Source organism: Peromyscus californicus, unplaced genomic scaffold (assembly GCF_007827085.1).
Source record: "Peromyscus californicus insignis strain IS unplaced genomic scaffold, ASM782708v3 Scaffold_7__1_contigs__length_154581171, whole genome shotgun sequence".
Lineage (NCBI taxonomy): Eukaryota > Metazoa > Chordata > Mammalia > Rodentia > Cricetidae > Peromyscus > Peromyscus californicus.
The window spans coordinates 15,293,697-15,309,693 of record NW_026294595.1 but is presented as its reverse complement, the minus strand read 5'-3'; the positions used below and the strand labels follow the sequence as shown (position 1 = coordinate 15,309,693).

The window sequence follows — 15,997 nt, the reverse complement described above, 5'->3', positions numbered from 1 at the left end:
ACTGCTGTGGTGTATTCACACCACTGAGGGCATGTTTCAGTTTATGCAGCTACTCATTATTGAAGGGTGTTTGGATCGTTTCCAGTTTGGGAATACTGTGAATTAAATTGTTGTGACCATTTGTGTAATGGATGGATTTTTTTATACATATAAATTTCCATTTCTCTGGAGTCTGAGTATGTTCAGTCTAATAGGAAACTGCTAGGCTTTCTCCACAATGTCTATACCATTTGTATTCCCACCAGCAATGTGTGAAGGGCCAGTTTCCTCACATCCTTGCCAATATTCTGTGTCATGACTATTTTAATTTTAGCTATTTTAATAGGGGCATAGTGACAGCATGCCCTAATTTTATTTATTTATTTATTTATTTATTTATTTATTTATTTACTTACTTACTTACTTACTCTTAATTTTTGAGACAGGGTCTTACTATGTTGTCTTGGCTGGCCTGAAACTCTTTAATTTCTTCAACTCTTGTTTTTGTTGTTTGTTTTGTTTTTTTCTTTTTTTGGAGCAGCGTCTTACTATGTAGCCTTGTATGGCCTTGAACTTACAGAGATCCTCCTGCCTCTGCCTCCTGAGTGCTGGGACTAAAGGTGTGTACCACCATGTACCCTAATTTTAATTTACTTTTCTCTGTTGGTTTATGACAGTAAACATTTCATGTGCGGATTTGCTCCCTGTATATATTCTCTGGTGAAATGTCTGTTCATATGTTCTGCTTGCTTGCTTTTTTTCTTCCTGTTTTTGTTTGTCTTATTGCTGGGGTAGAACCCAGGGCCTCACATATGTTAAACAAGTGCTCCACTTTCAACTACATCCCAGGCCCTTTTTCTCATTTGCTAATTGGGCTATTCCTTTTCTTACTGTGGCCGCTGGTAGGGAAGGGGACTCACTTTTTAAAGCCAGGTATGGTGAAACACACCTGTAATCCCAGACCTGGTGGGCAGAGGCAGGAAGGCTGCTGCGAATTTAAGCCAGCCTGGTCTTCAGAGTGAGTTCTAAGCCAGTTACTACAATATAGAAGGACCTTGACTCAAAAAAAAAAAAAGCTTTGTAGGAGCAAAGCAAAATTGGGAAGATTCGTGCTACATACATGGATTTCGTATGTGTTCCCTGCCCCTCACCATGTCCAGCTATCCTCACTATCAGCATTCCTTACCAGAATGGAACTTCTGTCATCACATCACCACTGCCCAGGGTCAGAGTGGGCATGAGGAGTCACCCCCGTTGCTGTTCGGTGGGTTTAGGTGTATGTGATGACGTGTGTTCACTACTGCAGTACCACTCAAGGTGTTTTCACTTGTCCTGAGGGTGCTCTGTATGCTCATCCCTTCTCCCACACAAACCCTGGAAACCACCGATCTTTATGTTGTTTCCCTTATGCTGTGTGATACAGGATGTTTTTTCATGTGCTTTTTCTTCTGTGCATCACTGCTCAGCTAGACCAGCTAGCTAGCAAGCTCCCGGGAGCCTCCGTTTCTGTCCCGCCAGTGCTGGGGCTGCAGTGAGCCTGGAGTTTTTCATGGGTGCTGGGGGTCTGAACTCAGGTGCTCAGGCTTGCATGGCAAGTACTTCACCAACTGAGCCATCTCTCCAGGCTCCTCCCTGGTTGTTCTCATATTGTTGAAATTTGAGAGTCCATTGTATCTATTTTAGACAACAGTTTCCCGTAAGACACTCCTTTTGTGAATAGTTTCTCCTGGTCAGTGTCTTGTTATTTCATTCACTCAACAGTGGCTTTTATGGAGCAGGAATTTTTATATCATGTAAACACACCTTACTGGCTATTTATTTCTTGGATCATGTCTTTGAGTTACCATCACCAAACAATGCTCTGCTTATCAGCTGGTCTGAACCTGGTGAGAGAGAATGCTCACACACAAGGTGCACACATGTCTGTGACACGCTCCTGGGGAAACATTGTAGCGAGCTTTCTTGTTGGACTGTCTTTGGATCACCAGCTCAAATCATGACACAGAGACTTCTTATTAGTTATGAAAGCTTGGCCTTTAGCTTCAGCTTGTCTCAGCTAGCTCTTATAACTTAAATTAACCCATTTATATTAATCTATGTTCTATCACATGGTATTACCTTTGTTCCATCTTGCACCTTCTGTTTCCTCTTTGTGTCTGGCTGGTGACTCCGCCTTTCTTCTTTCCAGAGTTCTCTCTACTAGGAAGTCCCACCTATACCTCCTGCCTAGCTATTGGCCATTCAGCTTTTTATTACATCAATCACAGCAACACATCTTCATACAGTGTACAGATATTCCACAACAAAGCATGAACAAGTAGCTCACTACTCAACCCAGATAGGGAACCAATGACAAGCTAAAGTATGGGTACCACCAAAGTCTAACTTGGTGAACCAGTGAGTTTTATTTGGTTTCTTACAGGAATATGGGTAAAGGGTTACTTACAGGAGCAGAAATTACTCAAAGACAGCTACATCACCAATAGCCCGCCCCAGCATGGGTGACAGCTATGAAATCTGAAAACCTAGTGCTCACTACATAACCTGTAGGCAGCTTACCATGTTGACGAGCATCCTTTTCAGGCAGCTCAGCTGGTCTCTGCTTCTTTGAGTTAGCTATCTGCCTCTACTAGGCCAGTCAGCTGGTCTGAGAATCTCAGCACTTCTTGCTGCTTATATACCCTTGGAGAGGGAAGAACCTAGTGAATCTGGTTAGTTTCAGTGACTTCCTAGAATTATGTGAGTTGTTTACTTCCTTAGCTTATAGAAGTCCCCTAGAGGATGGAATACTTCCTCTCCCCTTATAACATCCGTTGCTTCAGCTCCTTTTAATATCCTGTGTCTTAATGAGCTCCCCTCTAAGATGGGAGGTTTTATTTAGGAGGAAATTGCTACACAACACCAGAGCAAGTTTATTGGAGTGGGCAGCAAGGAACAACAGGTGCACTGGTTCATTATCAGCTGGTCCCTAGAGTTCAAGAGGCTGCTCAGGAACCTGGAAAGCATCCTGCCTTGGGTATCATACCCCACAGGACAGGACGAGCTGGGTCAGAGTGTTGGAGAATATCCTGTGTCTAAGAGCAGGAGCTGAGCCCAGCTCTCCTGACCTACCCGTCCCTGTCTCAGGAACCAGCACATCCCATGGTGATTCTTGAGAATTACAAGAAAGGGGAGAAGTGGTAAGTTCAAGACCACCTGGAGAACCGTCCTGTCGGTTGAACCAGAACTCGCATTTAGAAAAGCCACATTGTGACTGCGCAGTGGTGGCGCACACCTTTAATCCCAGAACCCGGGAGGTAGAGGAAGGTGGATCTTTGTGAGTTCGAGGCCAGCCTGGGCTACAGAGTGAGATCCAGGACAGGCACCAAAATTACACAGAGAAACCCTGTCTTGAAAAACCAAAAAAAAAGCCACATTGTGCCTGCCTTTGCCTTGAGTTGGGTGACTGCCTTTGATACGTTCCTTTCATTTCCAAAGGCGTTACGCTTGTGAAGGATCCAGGCTGAGAAGTTTTTTTTTTTGTTTTGTTTTTTTTTTTTGGTTTTTTTTTTTTGGTTTTTCGAGACAGGGTTTCTCTGTGTAGCTTTGCACCTTTCCTGGATCTCGCGCTGTAGACCAGGCTGGCCTCGAACTCACAGAGATCCGCCTGCCTCTACCTCCCGAGTGCTGGGATTAAAGGCGGGTTTTTTTTTGTTTTTTTTTTAAAGATTTATTTATTTATTATGTATACAGAAGAGGGTGTCAGATGTCATCACAGATGGTTGTGAGCCACCATGTGGTTGCTGGGAATCGAACTCAGGACCTCTGGAAGAGCAGTCGGCGCTCTCAATCTCTGAGCCACCTCTCCAGCCCCGAGAAGTTTTCTTTTATTGTAGAAACTTTGTGTTGTCCCCTTGTCCTCTGGCTTCAGTGCTGTCCAAGCCAGCAGGGACCTGGCATAGCAACCTGGCTGCCCGCTGCCTCAGGCTACGCTCCGTAGAGTGAAGACCGGTGGTTCTGGTGAGACTCTTGACTTTTGGAATGCCTGGTTCCAGTGAGGCCAGAGGCTCCCCTCACCCAGACTTGCCTACCTGTGCTCTGTAGGAAGAAGCATCCAGACCCCCTACACAGAACCCAGAGCCTTTGGCAGACAGAGACATGGTCAGCAGCATCTAATGGGAAGGGCTGGAAGCCTTGACTGTGAGAGCCTAGAATACTATATCTAGGGAGCTCTACAATTCCTTTATAGCTCCCAAATCAAGCAGAGGAGTTTAGACAGGAGAAGTACCCTGAGGGTAAATGGATCTAGCCTGGGGTCAGACCAGCACCTCCATGTTTTATGTAGCAAGATACCATCTATCTTATGCAGGAAGGCCTCTTGACAGGAGGAGGTGGAGAAAATGTGTTGCCCATCCACTACTGTCCAGGTTGGGGAAGCACTGGCCTTGGAATGCCTATAGGACCTGCTACCCTTTGCTTTTCACCTCTGTAGTGGGACAGGTTTGCCTGCTTAAAAAAATTCCACTTTTTTTCTGTTATTGTTGTTCTGGTTGTTGTTTAATTTTTTTGAGAAAAGGCCTTATTTTGTATCTCCGGCTGGCCTGGAACTCAACTGTGTAGACCAGGCTGGCCTGGAACTCCCAGAGATCCACTTCCCTCTGCAGACAGGTGCCACCATGCCCGGCTACATTTGTACAGTTTAATTTAAGAGTTGTGATCACCACATTCCAGTAGCCTTCCCAACTGTAAAGATACACTTATTCTGTATGCCTCTAAGAAGCAGCTTCTAATTAAAATATGATACTGTTGTCAGATGCAGTGGTGTTTGCTTGTAGTCCCACCTACTTGAAAGGCAGAGCTGGGTCAATTGCTTGAATTTAGGAGTTCAAGGCCAGCCTAAGACCCTGGTGCGTGTGCATGCATGCATGCATGCATGCATGCGTGCGCGCACTCGCGCTCTTATGAATTAGCCTGTTTGTTTGTTTTTTGTATATATGTGTGGTTTTTGTTTTTTTGAGAAAGAGTTTCTCTGGGTAGCCCTGGCTGTCCTAGAACCCACTCTGTAGACCAAGTTGGCCTCAAACTCAGAGATGGGCCAGCCTCTGCCTCCCGAGTGCTGGATTAAAGGTGTGCACTGCTGCCTCCCAGCATGAATTAGCTCTTAATTGCACACTCTTAGAGGAGCTTGTTGAGAATGATTTTTTATTTGTTTTTTGAGACAGTCTCTAACTATGTAGCTCTAGCCTAGCCTAACTGGAAGCATGTAGACCAGGCCAGCCTTGAACTCACACAGATCCACCTGCCTGTGCCTTCTAAGTGCTGAGATTGAAGGCTGGATTACCATGGCTGGCTTGTTAAAAATGATTTAAACCTGGTCTACAGAGCAAGATCCTGGACAGGCACCAAAACTACACAGAGAAACCCTGTCTCGGAAAACCAAAAAAAAGGGGGGGGGGGCTGGAGAGATGGCTCAGTAGTTAAGAGCACTGGCTGCTCTTCCAGAGGACCCAGGTTCAAGTCCCAGCAACCACATGGCAGCTCACAACTGTTTGTAACTCCAGCTCCAGAAGATCCAACACCCTCACACAGTCATAAATGCAGGCAAAACACAGTAAAAAAAAAAAAAAAAAAAAAACCAGAATGATTTAAGTCTCCTTGTATATTATTATTGGCTTTCCCATTGCTAGACCCTTTTCACCTAAGGCCAGTATACTCCTGAGGCACCTTCCTGTGAGTGACCGTTGCTCTCCACTCTGCATGGCATCTGAGCCACATCTGACCTTTCCTTGGCTAACTTGAGAGGCATGGATGTGAAAGCTTGGCATCTGTATGTGAATGAACTAGATTTGGATCCAGGCCACTTTAGATGTGGCTTTGGGAAATGACAGGATTTCACGTTTTGCTGTTGCATGTGTCCTGGCCCCAGCCTGTGTCCACACACGTGATGGTAGGATTGCAAAGACTTGGTTCATATGTCAGCAGGAGACCCAGATTTGGAGAGGCAGCTTAAAAACGTGCCTCATCCCCATTGCCAGCAATCCCTCCCAGGGAGCTGACCTCGGGACACGGGGTGAATACTATTGTCCTTTGCTTGTCCTTAGAGGTGGCTGCTGGGACAGACTTCTGAAATGGGTGGTTGTTCTCAGGTCCTGTCCTGCTGCTGACCAGTGACAACATCAAACAACGCCTCGGTTCTGCGGCTCTAGACAGGTGCGCTTCCGGCCCCCTGTGGTCCCATGTAGAAAGATTTAGTCAGCCTAAGTTCTTTCTTAGCTGCCCTGGTATGGTCCTGAGATGGACCTCGTTACCCCTGTACCTTGGCATCTGCACATTCCAGTAGGTTCCTCGTGCAGCTATACCCTCTACTCTGTATATGTGCTTGGGTACCATCAGAGGTCCCAGGAGACAACCAGGCCCTCCTTATCATGCAGGCAGCTCTGCATCTCAGCTTCTCTTAAGCCCCCAGCCTCTAGGCCTGGCCACAGCCTCTGCTCAACTGCCCAGTTCCCAGCCCCCTCTGTTGCTCTGTGCAAGAGGTACTAATGAAGCTGAGGAGCCTTAGACCCCATAGAAGGTGAGGTGCCAGCACTCCGGAGGCAGAGGTGGGCCAATCTCTGTGAGTTTGAGGCTAGCCTAGTCTACAAAGGGAGTTCCAGGCCAGCCAGTGCTATATAGTGAGACCCTGTCTCAAAAAAATTTATTTTTAAATTTTTAATTAAAATTTTTTTTTAAAAAGGTGAGATGCTGCCTTCTGTCTTTCAGTATCCATGAGTACCGGCTGTCGAGCTGGCTGGGGCAGCAGGAGGACATCCACCGGATTGTGCTCTATCAAGCAGACAGCACACTCACACCCTGGACCCAGCGCTGCATCCGTCAGGCTGACTGCATCCTCATTGTGGGTTTGGGTGAGCAAGAGCCAGCAGTAGGTGAGGTGAGTGCTCAGAGGGACTTCCATCCCAGAACCCTGTTTATCTTTCCTTTAGTTGAAAATTTTTTTAAAAACTCAGAGGAGGACACACATATTTGCCATCTACTCTTTAAAGACCTTTGCTGTGTCACTCCAAAAGATTATATAGAAATGGTGCCCTGTTTTATATCATTCCAAAATTACTGTTTGTTTGTTTGTTTTTTTGTTTATTTGTCTTGATTTTTCACAGGGTTTCTCTGTGTAGCCCTCTCTGCCCTGAAACTCACTATGTAGACCAGGTTGGCCTCAAACCCGGAGATCCTCCTGCCTCTACCTTCCACACGCTAAGATTAAAGGCGTGCACCACCACCATCCCACATGAAATTTACTTTTTCATCAATACCTAGGATTTTGATAAAGATCCCCCTGTTTGATTTGTTTTTTATGGCTGTTTGGTTTTCCACTTGGGAGCGCCCACCATCTGTTCATGCATTCTCCACCAGTTACTTCACAGTAACAAGCAAGTACAAGTTATCTTCAGATACTTTCAAGTTGCTGACCCCAGAGGATAGGTTTGCACTTACTAGATGCTGCCAAGTTGCTTACCTGGTCGTTGTTTTCAGTTTTCCTTTGTGAATGGCTGCAGGTGTGGCTGAAGAGCTCCATGTCCTTCCCAGGAATGAACACTTTCAGTCCATTCATTTCCTTTAAGTAGTATGAAGTGACACCTCTTCATTTGAATTAGTGTTCCCATCTCCTCTCTGTTCTACCTGCTTGGCTTTCATTTCAAGCATCTGCCCTGCCTGTCTAATCCTGGAGCAGCTAAAGTCACCCCCATCATGTGTGTTCCCATTATGGAGGAGCAGTGCCATTTTGTAAGGCAGATGCCCCCAAAGTGCATCATCTGTGAAGGTCACAGCATGCATTCATAAGGCAGTATTTGAAACATGGGAGGAAGCACTCCTGTCTCATACCCTAGCACCCTTGCAGCCGGGTTGGCCACCCAGCACACACAGTGAAGGGGACCGTGTGGTCAGGGGGTTAGTAACCCCAGAATGAGCCATCTTTATAGCCCAGCTACTAACTAGACCTGTCACACACTGACCTCTCTGGGGCCAGCCATCAGGGCAGTGTTGAGTGTAGACCTTGGAGCTAGCTCTATGGTGTCCTTGGTTCTGTACTATGATCAGTCCTCAGGCTTACCTGGACTTGCTGACCAGGCCTTACTCTCCTCCAGCTGGAGCGGATGTTGGAGAACACAGCTGTGCGTGCCCAGAAGCAACTAATCCTGCTGCACAGAGAGGAGGGTCCAGGGCCTGCCCGCACAGTGGAGTGGCTCAACATGCGAAGCTGGTGCTCCGGCCACCTGCACCTCCGCTGCCCACGCCGTGTCTTCTCTAAGAGGAGCTTGCCCAAGTTGGTGAGGCCTGGTGGGCTGGCCCAGTGGGACTCAGCCCTGACTGCATTATCTCTGGCCTCCCGGTGTACATTTGGAACTGGCTTTCTTCCCTTTGTGCAGCATCGGGGCTGGTGGGTTCCGTTGGGCTTGCCTGTTCTGCCTCTGAACTCGGTGACCGTAACGTTGGAGTTCCTGGGCTACCTTGCAGATGAAGGAAGGCGCAGCATGGTGGAGGCACAGGCACAGAGAGGCCATCCAGACCTGGGAACCAGTGAACCCAGGAATCTGGGCTTGACTTAGGTTCAGGAATCAAGGCTGAGAGTCTCACATTTAGTTGAGGCCCCAAAGAGATCTCATGGTTAGGTCACTATGCTACCCCTTCAGAGCAGAAGCAGATACAATCCTAAAACTCAGGCCATCTTGAGTTCTTTGGGCTGAATGAAAACTAGGTGTTGGGAAGCATTGGGGCTGTCCACATGCTGTAGACCATTCAACACCCACAGCTCAATGGACAGCATCCTGTTGACTGCACCCCTGCCAGGACCATATGCCCCCAAGAGCACTGTCTACACAAGGGCCAGTGGAGAGACTCCTGTGAGGACATCCGGAGGGGCTCTGTGGTCTTAGGCAGTCTAGAAGCTTCCTCTAGGTCTGTCTGTTTGTCCTCTGCCAGCACCCCTTAGGTGAGCTCGGACCCTGTCAGGCACTTGGGTGCTAATGAGGTGTCCTGTGTCCTGGAGAGGATAGGATATGAATCAGATCAGGACATGCAGAGTTTTAGCTGGAGAAACACATGAACCTCTGTCTTCCTTTGGCTCCTCTCAGGTTGAGATGTACACACGAATTTTCCAACGACCACCAGACCGGCACTCAGACTTTTCCCGCCTAGCACGGGTGCTGACAGGCAATGCCATTGCCTTGGTGCTTGGAGGGGGTGGAGCAAGGTGAGCCCCCATCCAACTGTGTGCCACATGTGTGGGGTGACAGTTACTCCCACAGGCTCTACCCTGAGCATGGGGAAGATGGTAGTATGGCGCCACAGAGGAAAAGATCCTTGGACCACTCTAGTATCTTCAAGAAAGAGTCCCCATGGATGGCAAGGGTGTGGTCCGCATGCCAAAGTGTCTGGGCGCATGTGTGTTTATAGCCCAAATGTTCTGGATTTCACTGTTACCAGTTTGGTAGAAGAAAACGTGTGTTATCTGACTGCCTGTGTTTAGATGCATTTGTTTGGTTATCCATGTGTCTCCTCTTTGAACATTGTCTGTTCTTGTCCTTGGCCAGTTCTCCATTGGGCTCCCCATGAGGTTCTTCCCATTTTAATATATTCTCTGTGGAGGAATGACCTGCTCTGCTCATGAACTAGAGGATTATCCTTCAGGTGTTTAGGCTTTGGGTTCTTTAAAGGATTTTTAGCCCATGTAATTCCTGTCCTGAGTTGTCATCTGATCCTCTGAGCTGAAAGAAGTGGAGCCTCAGAGCATCATGAGGAGGATGAAGTAGTGATCCAGATGTGCATGAAGGGACCATGTCAGACTCCACATCTCACATGCTCTGGAGCTGGCCCACCATGAGCTGAGTTGTGGCTCTGCTCAGTCTATAGTGAAGTGACCCCACCACCCCCATGTGCTCGTTGTATCCTGAATTGTGGGGGCCTTGGCCTAGAGGAGTGGTGTGACATTGTCAATAGGGAGGCCCTGGTCCTTTCTGTGGGCCTGGATAGTAGAAACTTAGAACAGTTAGATGCAGACCCAGTCCTGGTTTGCAGGTCAGGCCAGCAATATTTTTGAAGAGTCTGCCATTTGGCTTAAGGTATACTTAAAAGCTGAGTGGTTCTGCAAGGCATACCAGAAACAGTCTATAGACTTCCTAGAAACAAATACTTTCAACTCTTTTTGGGTTTTGACTTTTCTGTGTTCCTAAGTAGTATTCCTATCTGACTAATTGTGTGTTTCCTTAAGTTTTAGATTACGTCCTAACCCTCAAATAACCTACGTCTGTTGGTCACTATGCACCCTCATCTGCCTGTGGCTTTGCCTCTACCCCTCACTCCCATAATCCTCATGAGGTTCCATTGTGAGGGTGTAGCTCTGGTATTGCATATTGTTCTTTTTTATGTGCTAAATATATACACAATAGATGAATATTTTAACCATTATAGTACAATGAAATATGGTCACCTTGTTTTACAGCTGTCAGGCCTATCCATGTTAGAACATTTCAACATCCTAAATAAACTCTGTATTTATTACACATTCACTCCACTTTCTTGAAACCTCTGGTAACTCTTTCTACTTTCCATATTCATGAATTTGCATGTTGCAAGATACCTGAACTGGAGTCATATATCTGTTGTGTATCTCCCTCTTTTACTAAGCGTACTAATATATTCACTGCAGACATACAGACAATACTTTGTCCACCCACACCTCTGGTGCTAAACCCAGACCGTTTATACCTTTGTTGTTGGTTTTTTCTTTCTTTCTTTCTTTCTTTTATATGGTTTTTTCGAGACAGGGTTTCTCTGTGTAGTTTTGGTGCCTGCCCTGGATCTCACTCTGTAGACCAGGCTGGCCTTGAACTCATATAGATCCACCTGGCTCTGCCTCCTGAGTGTTGGGATTAAAGGCGTGCATCACCACCGCCTGGCTTGTTTATGCCTTTTTAAATGTGTATGGTAGTGGGGACCAAACCAAGTATGCATATGGTAGGCAAGTGCTCTACCATTTCTAGTCCCTCCCTCGGTCCACTTTCATTGTTTGTTTTTAATCTTGTCTTGTCGTCATGAGGTCTTTTCTTCTCGTATGACTTGTTATGTTTGGTTTTGAGATTTTAGGTCATAGCTTTAGCCTGGTTTGAGAAAGTGGGAAACTGAATTTCTGGTCTTTATGGGGGCTGGCTCATTTCTACTTTGCTTAACTCCTCAGGCAGTCCTTGGTGTTTACCAGGACCCTTTTTTTTTTCTCCCTAGGGGGCTCTCATTTCCACTTTCCCCCACCCACAAGTGTGGTAAAGCCTGTTCAGCTTCTCAGCCTCTGTGATACTCTGTTGGAATCAGCAGTGGATAGAAGCAGCCACCCACTGCCTCTCCTTAGTAAAAGCCTCCTTCCCTGCCTGTCTCAGCCCCACAGTTGCCTGTGCCCCTCCAGAGAGAGGGATTTTAAATTATATCCAGACTCCCTCTGGGAGCCTTTCCTCTTTGTTCCATTGTCTGTAGTCATGCAAGCTTTAGGTTCTGAGGAGGGAGGAACAGTCAGCTCGTGGGCAGCGCCTCTGAGGCTCACAGGGCATATAGTTCAAGGGCTGACCTGACTCTGGTGCTTGTTTTCTTTCTCTGTTCTTACTGGTGAAGAGGCTGTGCCCAGGTGGGTATCCTCAGGGCCCTAGCAGAGTGTGGCATCCCAGTGGACATGATCGGAGGGACCTCCATTGGGGCTTTCATGGGTGCTCTGTTTGCTGAGGAGCGGAGCTACAGCCAGATTCGGATCCGGGCCAAGCAGTGGGCAGAGGTAAGCAGGTACCCTCCACCCCCAGGAAGGCTCTAGTTTCAAGGAGACAGGCATGTAGGTCAGAGCATGGCCCGTGTGGCAGAGGGAGAGCATAAAGCAGTAAAAGATTAGGCAGCTGGTGGGAGATGGCCAGAAGTAGGTGACAGGAGGTGGCCTGAGGTAGGTCGGGGTGTGGCCTTAAGGCAGGGAGTAGGAGGTGGTCTGCTTTGTGCTCTAGTCTTAACTGATAGGTTTACCGGGTGACAACATGGAGGGCCATGCCAGTGAAGGGGAGCTAGTGGATCCTATAGTCTCTGGAAACGAGACACAGCTACACCAGGGCTAGAGTGGGCAGGCAGGCAAGACAGAACTAGAGTCAGTCAAGATCAGGAAAGAGGACAGGCCTCAGGCTTCTTTTTAAAAATTTATTTTCATTCTTGAGAATTTTATATGTGTATATAATAAAATATGATCATATCTACCTCCCACTTAACCCTCTCCAACAGACCCATAATCTCTCCAACATGTCTTCTTCCCAACTCCATGTCTTTTTTACTTTTTTATTAGTTCTTTGAGAATTTCATACAGTATATTTTGATCTCATTCAATCCCTCCTCCAACTGCTCCAAGATTCTCCCACTCCCCAGCCATGCCTCAGTTTCTGAGGCAAAGGCAAGGCAGGATATGCAGCTTCACATTGGTTAGTATGGATCATTCCAGCATGCTTGGGAGACATTCCCTGTTGCCTGGTCCCTAGCTCTAGATGATTTTGGAGAAGGGAGTATTGTCTTGGTATGAGTCAAACCAGGAGGGGCTGAATGTGGGCTCCAGGCTACACAAGAGATGTGACTTCTCTGCTGTTAGTCCAGCCTTGTCATAAATGGACCCCAAAATCAGAATCAAAGCATCCAACAGAATCAAAGGAGGCCGAGCAGGTGCCCTTAGTCTGTCTTGCCAGCAGGCAGCTCAGAGCCTTCTCGAGGCAGGGCTGCTCCAGTGGAGCAGCTGGAACCCTGCTGAAACCATGCGTGGGATCCAAAGGTTTTGTGCTCTCCTTTTTCAAAGGAGAGAAAATTGGTCATCCTCATGCAGAAGCTGAGGAGTGGGCTATCTGCTGAATTCACAAAGCTAAGGACACAGCCTGAGGCTCTCTGTCCAGAAATAGTTCTTCCATGGAATGGGTGGCCATCAAAAAAGAAAGCCTGTCCTTAGTGATATGTCAGCAATCACTGGGGGTGGCCTCTAAGAGCAGTGACCACAGGAAAATGTGTCCAATTGCTATAGAACAGCTTAGAATGTAGTCATGGGCTGGGAAGCCCAGCCGAGGGCCTGTGGGAAGCGTCTTTCCTTCCCTCCGCCTGCTCATCTGCTGCTGAGGAGCAGCAATAGGAGAAGTCAGGGCACTTTGGGCTGGTCCTCCCACCATCCTGAGGGTGAACTAAGCTGTGGGACCTGCCAAGGTGGCTTTTCTGCAGGAGGCTACTGCTGGACATGATGTGGATGGAGCTACGTGCATACCTACACACCATGCTAAAGAGGTGGATGCAATGGGGCGGTTTGTCCAGCGGCTTCCCTGGTCCAGGCCCTGGGCAGAATCTCAAGCTATCTTATTCCTTGTTTTCTTTGTCACTCATTAGTCTTATGGAAGGGTCTAGAGCTGGTGGCTCTGTCCAGCCTAGTGCTCACTCTACTGTGTAGGAAAATCTGGATGCCCAAAGCACAGAGGTCTGATGGAGTCCTCAAGGGTGCTCCAGGATAGCTGTGTGAGGAAAGGACCGAAGTCATGGAGCTGTGTGAGGCTCTTAGCATCTGAGCCCCAGGAGCTTCTGCTGGCCTCTTTGCATACACTAAGGCTCAACCACACAGGGAGTACTTTCCTGAGACTTCAGGCAGTGGGACCTGTGGATTCTCTTGGCTGCCTGAGTTTTGATGCAGAAATGTGATTTCCTCAGTAAAGGTTTACCATGTCTCTAGGATATGACATCGATGATGAAGACTATACTGGACCTGACCTACCCAATTACATCTATGTTTTCTGGAACTGGCTTCAATAACAGCATCAGCAGCATCTTCAGAGACCGGCAGATTGAGGTGTGTCCCCACCACACCTGGCATGCACTAGATGCTCAGTGACCTTGACACCATCTTGCTTTCTCTATGTTCATCTGTCCCTAGATGGGCCTTGCCAGTGTGGGACAGGGAACAGTTTGAGAAGAGGTTTCCTCTGACCCCTGTCCTCCCCACAGGACCTGTGGCTCCCCTATTTTGCCATCACCACTGATATCACAGCCTCTGCCATGCGGGTTCACACAGATGGTGAGAGCTTTCCCCAACCAAAAACACCGTAGGGTCAGCTTAGTGGGGTCAGCGCTCTAGGATCTCAGGCAGGTATAGGAGCATGGACAGGGAGCTCCATGAGGGCACAGAGGGTCTTAAAAAGGAAGCAAGAGTCACAGGCACATTTGCATAGGGTGGGTAGAGGATGTCTCTGCCACAGGCTCACTAGGTGAAGTAGGGCAGTCAGGAGTGAGGATATCAGGTGGATAGAAGGGCCTCTGGGAAAGGAGCAGAATTAGGGATGTACTCTGGCACAGCAGTCTTCACTTGGGTAAAGTGGGATATCTGGGGACCACAGAGAATTACTTCAGTGCCATCTCTTTTCAAGGCAAAGCCCTTTGGGATGAGAGGTCTGGTGGTGGTCTGTCAAGCTTAGTGTTCTCCCTAGAGGTAGGATCTGTGGGCTTTCAGACTGACAGAGATAAGGCTCTGATTCTCCAGTGGAGGGCAAGGACCACAGAGGGCAGGGAAGGTTCCTTCCTAGCCATTTTCCCACCAGACCTTCTTGATGCTCCAGGCTCTCTATGGAGGTATGTCCGTGCAAGCATGTCCTTGTCGGGCTACATGCCCCCTCTCTGCGACCCCAAGGATGGACACCTGCTGATGGATGGGGGTTACATCAACAACCTCCCAGGTACTGCAGAGAATGGGGGAGTGTCCCACAAGCTGGTACATAGCTCTTTGGTCATTCTGCCCTGTGGCTGCCTGCCACAACCGCCTCCACACCAGGAAGGCTGGGGTGGTACACGTTTTCCTTAGAGTATGCCAAGAGAAAATGTCAGGCTGGCATCAGCTCATAGAGAACACATGCGCATGTGCCCATGCATGCACATGCGCACAGCATGCTCCCAGCATATGCTCTGCCTGTTAGCACAGCAGCAACAGAACAAAGGCCAAGGAGACAAACCAGGAGCAATTGATTTCCATCTGTGCCCACAGTTGGAGACTAACAGCCTGCAGGTGTTGGGTGCACTATGAGTGAGGCCATACCTGCTACCTGTTGGCTACGTACTCAGAAGGGCTCAGCACACAGTCTGTGCACAAGGCTACACATAAGCTGGGACATTTGATCTCCTGCTCCCATAGACCCAGGAAGACTATTAGAGAGGGACCACATGGTCCCCTGGTGGAGCCACCAAGAGAAACAGGGCCCTCTTAGTGCTTAGTAAAGCAGGGTCTGCCTCTCATCTGTTTTTTCCATTCCTCCTGGAGTGCTACCCTGCACCCTGGTTCTGCATTTTTAACCTGGCTGGTGACCGGGCTACCTTTTTCTCCATAGCGGATGTGGCAAGATCCATGGGGGCAAAGGTTGTGATTGCCATTGATGTTGGCAGCCGGGATGAGATGGATCTCACCAACTATGGAGATGCCTTGTCTGGATGGTGGCTACTTTGGAAACGCTGGAACCCCTTGGCTTCAAAAGTCAAGGTAGGATTGGTACCAGATGGACTAGATAGCTTCTCTGGGGATTATGCTCTGACCCCATGTCCCATCCCTGGCAGCAGGGATGTAGAAGCACCTCCCAAGCTCAAGAGTCCAGCCGATCTGGGTCACTTGTTTGTACTGCTTCCCAGGCCCTGGGACTAACTCTGGGACACCAGGGGCTCACTAGGTCACATCTCTGGCTCAGGGCCCATCACGTTTGTGGGCCGGGAGAGAGGGCCAGGGTAGGAGATCAAGCATTCTTGGCAGGTGTTGAACATGGCAGAGATTCAGACACGCCTGGCCTATGTGTGCTGCGTCCGGCAGCTGGAGATGGTGAAGAACAGTGATTACTGCGAGTATCTGAGGCCTCCCATTGATAGCTACCGCACCCTGGACTTCGGCAAGTTTGATGAGATCTGTGTGAGTGTCAGCGACTGCCTGCAGGGGAAGAGGGCCTGGGGGATCAGTTCTGATGGTTGTTAC

The 15,997-nt window shown here is 48.3% G+C and overlaps 1 protein-coding gene across 3 annotated transcripts in view; it reads left to right on the top strand.

The window, feature by feature from the left end:
- Positions 1 to 15,997, top strand: part of Pnpla7 (patatin like phospholipase domain containing 7) — an 81,221-nt gene that overhangs the window by 63,295 nt on the left and 1,929 nt on the right. For all 3 annotated transcript variants that reach the window (XM_052725479.1, XM_052725480.1, XM_052725478.1), the window contains 10 exons: positions 6,105 to 6,168; positions 6,721 to 6,889; positions 8,103 to 8,285; positions 9,090 to 9,208; positions 11,617 to 11,773; positions 13,727 to 13,843; positions 13,999 to 14,068; positions 14,607 to 14,723; positions 15,369 to 15,517; positions 15,782 to 15,934. In XM_052725479.1, coding sequence (XP_052581439.1) covers positions 6,105 to 6,168; positions 6,721 to 6,889; positions 8,103 to 8,285; positions 9,090 to 9,208; positions 11,617 to 11,773; positions 13,727 to 13,843; positions 13,999 to 14,068; positions 14,607 to 14,723; positions 15,369 to 15,517; positions 15,782 to 15,934 — 1,298 coding nt within the window. The remainder of the gene's footprint in view (positions 1 to 6,104; positions 6,169 to 6,720; positions 6,890 to 8,102; positions 8,286 to 9,089; positions 9,209 to 11,616; positions 11,774 to 13,726; positions 13,844 to 13,998; positions 14,069 to 14,606; positions 14,724 to 15,368; positions 15,518 to 15,781; positions 15,935 to 15,997) is intronic.